Source organism: Fulmarus glacialis, unplaced genomic scaffold, assembly GCF_000690835.1.
Source record: "Fulmarus glacialis isolate BGI_N327 unplaced genomic scaffold, ASM69083v1 scaffold44201, whole genome shotgun sequence".
NCBI classification, from domain to species: domain Eukaryota; kingdom Metazoa; phylum Chordata; class Aves; order Procellariiformes; family Procellariidae; genus Fulmarus; species Fulmarus glacialis.
Window position 1 is genome coordinate 66 of NW_009195481.1, and position 7845 is coordinate 7910.

A 7845-nucleotide genomic window follows, 5' to 3' on the forward strand; every position below is an offset into this window, starting at 1 on the left:
CAGTCATGTTGAACTATAACACATAGACCAGCTAAAAGAACATTCTGTAAAACCGACATAATAAAGTGTTAACAAAATCTTTAAAAGCATAATGAAAATAAATTAAATACGAGATTGTTTCTAATGCTTGATTTATTCTGGTTGGGCCAGTGGACTGAGACACTATTTGTGTCCACAAATTCAGCTGTGTCTGCAACCAATGAAAGATATAGAGGAAAAAAAAAGGAAGAAAAAAAAAAGAAAAAGCAAAAGCCGACATTTTGATTGGAGTCAAGAATTGGTTATAAGTAGCAGAAAATATTCAGCAAACAGGGTTTCTTACCTGGGACTACTGAAATGGTTTTTAAAGCTCTCAGAACCCTGAAAGTCCGAAGGACTGACACACTTCCCAAGTTACTAAAGGCTCCCACGTACCTGTAAAGTCAGGATGTGATACGTCAAGTGGTTGAACGGAGTAAACAGAGAAATTATTTTACAGTGGTCATTCTTAACTGTCAATACTTCCAAGCATATTTAAAGTATTAATAAATTGCATATCAAGGATTTGTCCAAAGACTTATAAAATAGAAACCCATTTTTTGATTATTAGAGTTTCCTTAGGTAGCTCTTGGTTTGTGCACAGCTGCTTTTGTGTCAGCATCTTAAAGTATCATGTATTTAAAATATAAACAAAGATAACACTCAAAATTATTCATTTCAGGCTGAAACACTGGCTGAACTCTTGATTCTATCTATCTCCCTTCTGTAGCTACATCTAATCAATATAAAAGCTTTCTAATTACTGAAAATCGAAGCTCAAACTATGATTTTTGGAGATAAAGAGCCCCAGATTTAATCCACTGTCCTGGTGTCTATACACATCGCTCTATTTTCAAACTTACACTTTCATTCACAGGGTCAGTATGCCTGTATTTGGCAGCCCAGCTACTACATTTCAATCAGTGAAACGCATCCGTTCACGTACATTCACCACAGAGTATATCTTGCTCTGCACAGCTCTATTCCGTTCTTGGAAGACTCATACATTGTTGTTATAAAGTGAGCAACAAAACAAGGGGAAGAGTCAATATCCTAGATAGTTTCAGATGCAGTTAGGACCCACAGGGGTTTATTTGTGCACTGTAGACAGTCTTTTGCACTACAGCAACAAGAACTTCAAATACAGAGCGCAGGTAATCCATATTTTATATGTTCCCACTTACGCCATAACGATAACACTGAAATCCAACCAGTTCCAGGGATCTCGAAGGAAAGTGAATTCATTTAGACAGAATCCTCTTGCCAATATTTTTATCAATGATTCAAAAGTGTAAATGCCAGTGAAAGTAAATCTAAAGAAAGGAGAAAAGCACCAAAGGAAAACAGCAATATTAGCAATTAACAAAAGAGACACAGTCAGACTATGTACTGTCTAGGCCAACAAACCAAGCCAATGCTGCAGAGAAGTAACAGAAAGACTGCTGTTGATTTCAGCGTATTCTATCAGTATCTGACTCATTTGGAGTTTGAGACAGTAGTTGACTGTCTGGACATGGCTATAAATGTGCACACCTGTGACATGGTTTTTTGGCATTCAGCAATTTTTTTCAAACTCTTTCATGCAAGTCCCCATAATTTGAGAAACACAAAACTCCTAGCTAGTTGCTAAAATAAAGATCAAAATTTGTATCTTCCTCTGGTTTCAAGAGGCCAAGTGAATGTGTGATATGCTGTGTATTATTTACCTTGAGCACACAACATCCATTTCTGTGCAGAATGTTTGAAACACTTAGAGAAATACAAGAGTACAGGATTTTCAGTTTAAGACGGCAATTATTCTTATTAATGGAAAATTATCAGTAAAAGCTCTTCTGGACTTAGTAAGTGCATTTATCATTTCAACAAGAGGGCAATCTCCCTACGGAATTCAAAAGGCATTCATTTGGTAGTCAGCAAATGCACTAAGAAATTATATGGAGGTAGTGCTTCCCTTTTCATTTGGAAAGAAGTATTCTGAAATTATTATTGAAAAGCATTTGAACAGTAGTTTTGATGCCAACAGCAGATACAACTCTTATCTAACCTTTCTGCTCTCGTAAGTAGGGAAGTATCCCAGCATCTCCTGGAGATATGTATATTAATACCATGCAGAGTCTTGTTCCTGCTTGCATGAGGATTTGCCATTCCCAGCTGTTTCAGTGTCATGTAACATGAGATAGTCAGAAACAACTTTAAAGCTGTTTCTAAAACTAAGTATTTTGGGATCTTTTCCTTTGCGTTAGGTGTTAGAATTATCAGGGTTCATATTCTAGTATTTTTATGCCAAACTGAAAAAGTGAGAGCTGAAATATTCTTTTAAAGAAAATAAAAACATGGGATTATCCAGCTTAAGTGTGACTACAAAGGCATGGATTTACTGTGACTTAACATTGCAAGTGTTGGCAGTGCTGAAGATGAGAGCTTTACTTTCTAACAACATCCTGCAGGCCAGGAGCTTCTGATGGAATGTTTTATTAGAGCAAAACTCAGCATTTCAATATTATTAGAAAGAATTTTAAAAGACAACAGCTCTTGATGTGCTTCATCAGCATCAGCAACAATGGGAAATGTGTCTGGGTAAAGCGCAAATAATTACTGAATAACTTCAGAAAGTGGGATAATAAACTGGAGCAGCAGGGCAGACATGAAGCTAGTTTAAGTGCAGAACTTAATCTACACTTACTCTTTCCTATAACACCACAATTTTTGTAGAGTTTAAAGACAAAAATACTCCCTGAAAGCAAAAAAAATGACAAAGTCCTAACACAAGCAACTTTCCTTCTAAATCCCCCATAAACTGTCTTGAGTGAAAGTGGCAAGATAAGTCTCAATAATTCAATATAACTACAGAATTAAAAAAAATACGTACCCACAGATACTTACTCAACATACTTGTTCCACGAAGAAGATGGAGAAACCTTAGAGGACTCGGTCAGAGCCATGAATACACAATTAGTTAAAATAGTGCACATGATAAACAAAGTGAATAATGTAAGTCACGGGAGTGAAGGCAAAGAATGCGACATTGATTCAGAGATGTAACTATCAGTCATAAATGCAGTATCTGGTTTTGAGTTTAAAGCACATGTAAGAACAGCATGCACATGTATATGCTGATTTTGAGTTAGATGACAACACACTACTGTTGTTATTCGTGTCATCTGGACTTCTGTATGGGCTAGAGATCTGCTGCTCTAAGCATTGCAAACTTGGTAATAGGATCCTCAACCACTCAAAGAGTGGGAGGAAGGATGCATTTTTAGTTTCACTTTATAACACAAAAGTTAAAAACTTGCCCAAGGTCACACAGATGAAGCCCAAACCTGACTCTAAATTGGCAGAGCTGTGCTCTTCTGAAGGACAATGTGAAGTCTGCCAGGATACTTGCAGGTATCTCAAAGGACCCTAGATGCCCATGTTTAGCCAACTCTTGGGGCTGCCCAGCTGCTCTCTGGGACCTGCTGACTGTGGGGGATGAATGGGAACGTGGGCATCTAACTCACGTGTAGCTCACCTAAGCTTAAGCACTTGGCTCTGGAGATGAATCTCATGCCTTGTGTCATACCACACGTTTTGGCAATCCAGGAGGTAGATGTCCATCTAGCCTTTCCATCATCCATCCTCTCCATCACCACAAAAAAAATCTCCTGGCTTTAGCTCTAGACATGGTCAAACTGTCACAAACCCAGGAGCTGGACCACTAGTATTGAAATGCCAGTATCAGCCAACTTGCTGCCGGGGGAAGCCTCAGATGAGAGGCATCACTCCTCCAGGGATATCTGTACCCTGCTACGAGGACCTCTTCGGACCCATTGCAACTAACTCAGCACCACACAGCCAGGAGATGGCTGGAAACCTAAAATCCACAGACCCTGCACTGGGCCTGATTCAGCCCCAAGCAACAGCATTATTGCTCTGGTATTGCTCATTCCCCTGTGCCAAACTGGAGCAATACACTAGTGATTCCCATCCCCTAAATTTGATGTATGAGGTGGGATCTATATTACCTTTATATTCCAAAGGCATTTCCTGCAACAGCATCCCTGGAAATCTTCACTTTCCTACACCAAAGATACATTTTTTTAATCTGATTTCCTAAAAAGTTTGTATAATTTGTCTTTCTATGTGTTTTCTTCATGTGCCTGCCTATCTCAGCCTTTTTTCCTTAAAATTGGCCAATGGTTGATCAGGTTTGGCACATGAGTTGAATTTAATTCTTTCAGTTTGGGTAAACAGAAGATGAGAAAGAGGATAGAGATCTTATTAGTCTTCTCACTGAGAAAGACTTCAGCATGAGATACTTGTTTATGAGACATCAGGTAATCAACATCAGAGATCATTCTCAAAACACAAAACTGTAGAAAATCAGGCTTCAGTATCCCCAGTACTCACAAAACTACTTATTTCTAAGTAGCACAAGAGCCCCAAGACAATAATAATTTCTGAAGTAATTCGTAATCAGAAGTAATCTGGAGTGAAGAAAAGGTGAGATTCATTCAATGCTCTAAAATATAAAAGCACAGGATTACGTAGCTCTTTGCAATGAAAGAGAGCGAATGCCACCAACAAAAGGATATGAATGTACTAAAATTTTAATTGCTGTTCTTCGGATTGGATGGAAAGGACTGAGGATCCATAAGGCACGTGTAGCAGTAAATCTGAAGATTGTTTTCTGTTTGTTTAGCACTATGAAAATCTTTAAAGAAATAAAGAAACATGAAGTAAAGCTTTCAGGAAAGTGAACAGAGAACATAGTTTTGTACTATATCCTGTTGTATCAGTGATGAGCAAGAGCTTGATGTTAACTTTAGTCTGTTTTTTTAAATGGGAAGACTCTTTGTAATATTTTGCTATCCTTTCATCATAAACTGATGGAAGAGTTAATACCCATAAATTATCAAGCTGCAAAAAAATCCTCAGCATGAACTTCTTTTTTTAAACCTTGGGACTTGCAAAGAGTTGTGCACAGAACTAATCTTGCTTATGACTATTCTCTTAAAATAAATTGAGCTTCTTATTGAGTCAAGATGTACAGAGGTGGAAGGAAGAATTGCAGCCTTTATCATTATTTGCTATTGTTGATAGTGTTCCTCTAGCTCTAAGACTGTAGAAATTAGTTAAAAGTATTAACAATTTCTCAAGCAATAAGCATAATTTCCAATGGATTAGTTCCCATTTCTCTGTTCTTTATTGAAAATCATATTCTTCAATACTTCATGACTAGAACATGGAGTTTGAATAAGTAGGTTTTAAGGATTCATCAGTAAATGTTTTATAATAATTTTTATACTTAGGGGATCATTTATTGTACATGTAAGTGGAGCATAAGCATTGATATAGAGAGGAACACATTGTTTCAAACCATGGAATTTAAGAAAATTTGCAAAATTATCATCATTTCTTGTAGGTATGACTCAAAATCCTTTTCTCTTCCTTTATCCATTTTATTTTTTCTGCTTCCATTCTGATTCAAACGTTAATGAAGTTCATCTTATTTAATTCCTATAATTCAAAATTAAGCTTTTTTTAAGAAGATTACAGCATGCCATTCAACTGTGCCAACTGCCTGCATTATTATAACCTAGAAAGGGATGGTAGTTTTTCCAAAGCAATGTAAGCAAAACTGTTTGATAAATCATTCACATAAACTTTTCTTAGCAACACAATAAACCAAATTAAAATCCAAGCATCTTGGTTGGCTCTAACCTTACGATCTTTGTAGTACGGGTCGAGATCCTCCAGTGGTTCCCCAATGAGCTCTGGAGGAGGATTTCCATAGAGAGCTGGTAACTTCTGGAAAGCTTTTAGGTCAAGTTGAGGACGTGGTTTCTCCTCAGGTTTCTGGTCTATAGTATTTCTTCGAGAATTCCTCTTGGCAGCAATTCTCTTTTCGATAGCAGCCAAGGATTCGTAAGTGAACTTACGGAAGTTGTTGGTACCAGGTAGTAAGAACTCGGCCATTTTTCATTTCATTCTTCTCTTCCTGTCACTAACTCTGTCCAAATAATAGAAACAAGTAGAAAGGAAGTCAAGTAACTCCAAAACAGGTAAGTTATGAAAATTAAACAACTGGTTGCCTATGCATGGCTAATAATAAACTTTTCGAGCCATCAGATTCTAAAAAGGAAAAAAAAAAAAAATGATCAATACCTTTTTTAGTGAGATGTCTGTTCAGTATTTTTCTTTAAATTATGTGTATCTGACAGGATGTGGGCAGACCTCTATAAACTTAAGAGTGTATTTAGAGCACCTCATTTAAAACACCTGTTATCCTAAATGCTCTTGAGCTATTATTCAGAAAAAAAATAAGGTGCTGGTTTAACCCGGTATTTGGAAATGGGACAGTAAAACCTGTCAAACTGCAACAACATCAAATATGTGGAAACTGCGTCTGCAACAGAAGGACCAAGTATTAAATTAACTAGTGCCGATGTAAATACTCAGATGGATAACCACGCTGGTGGTGTCAGCACAGGAATGAGCAGTGTCCAGGCATCAGAAGATTTAACTCATGACCCATAGTCCGTACCGATTGACATGGTGGACAAAAATGCTTGACAAGTATCAAGCACGAAGTTTATATTTTATGCCCGCTTGCCAGAACAACAAAAGTGAGATTATACTAGAAAAATACTTTGCATTATTTAATAGAGAATTTTGGTCAGGTATTGGGTAGGATCCATTCAACTAAACGCTGCCTGAGTCCATACTTTGGCAGTACAGTGAATCCAATCTTCTACCTTAACACTGTGAAAAGCTTCAAAGCAAGGCCATGAAGTGCATGTGTATTGACAGTGAAAAAAACGAAAACAGTACATAAAGTAAGATGATCCAGACCTCCATCCTTGTGCTAAACTCACTCAAAAGCTCTGTAAGGAGATTTCTTTAAAATATTTTCTTTGATTATGACCTCTAGGAAGACACTGTTGATTCAGTAGAAAGTCATGGAGCTACTGAGTCAGTGCAGTCCCACCTGCAGACTGTGAAATGATCCCATCTGGTTGAGGACTTTACCCAGGATGGATCACTGCTGAGTCTGCAGGGAAGAACATCACATTAGAGGCACAGGTCTTTCCATCCAGAAGCTGCCACCACCACTTCAATGTGTCCTTCAAAGTTGACTCCATAACTAGCAGTCAGAGCTTATCTTGGAAATTTTAAGCTGTCCTCACTGGACAACTGCCAGTTGACCTGCTCTTCCACCTTTCCTTTCCAGGCACTATATGCGACATCCCAGGAAAACATGAAGTCCGAATCAAGAGGCTTTGTTTTATTGAAAATAAATAATTTTACCACCTGTGTGCTGACTCCCTGTATCTTCCCCTACCATGCAATGCCATTTCAGTTCTCCTCAGATACAACATTATTTCAACTGTCTTCACATTACTGAACTGTAGGAAACCATTGCCATGAGAACAACGGCTGGAGGCCAGTGACAAACTAACTGCAGAGAAATCTCTTCACTTTTGTAGTCTGCCTGCCTGTCCCATTAAATAAGCACACAAAATTATAAATACGAAAAATAATCCTTGCTTCCAGCACAAAATAGCAACTTTTCTGGAAAAGAAATAGGACATTCAGGCAAGAATACTCATTATTTTACACTCTTCAAGATCAAGCTAACAGCCTGGAAGCTGTGTGTAGCATTATAGCAAAAATGAAAACAATAACATCCACTCCCAAGTTTTCAGGTCTTCAGCTAGCCAAAATGGTATTTGTTCCGTCTACGCTCAGAGTAATTTAGATGTTGTGGTATCAGTAATAAGAGCTGTGAATGATGCATGAAATGACACAATTTCTGTGCAATGCACGGAGGGAATACAATAA

At 37.7% G+C, this 7845-nt stretch overlaps 1 protein-coding gene across 1 annotated transcript; it reads right to left on the reverse strand.

Annotated features, from left to right (window-relative positions):
- Positions 1-322: 322 nt before the first annotated feature.
- Positions 323-5979, reverse strand: LOC104072095 (sodium channel protein type 5 subunit alpha-like; the record flags this gene model as incomplete). Its single annotated transcript, XM_009588100.1, has 5 exons — positions 5725-5979; positions 4596-4714; positions 2902-3009; positions 1203-1331; positions 323-414 (listed from the first exon to the last, which is right to left on the reverse strand). Coding segments are annotated over exons 1-5 (703 nt in total), but the record flags the coding sequence as incomplete, so codon positions are not given.
- Between the last annotated feature and the right edge of the window lie 1866 nt (positions 5980-7845).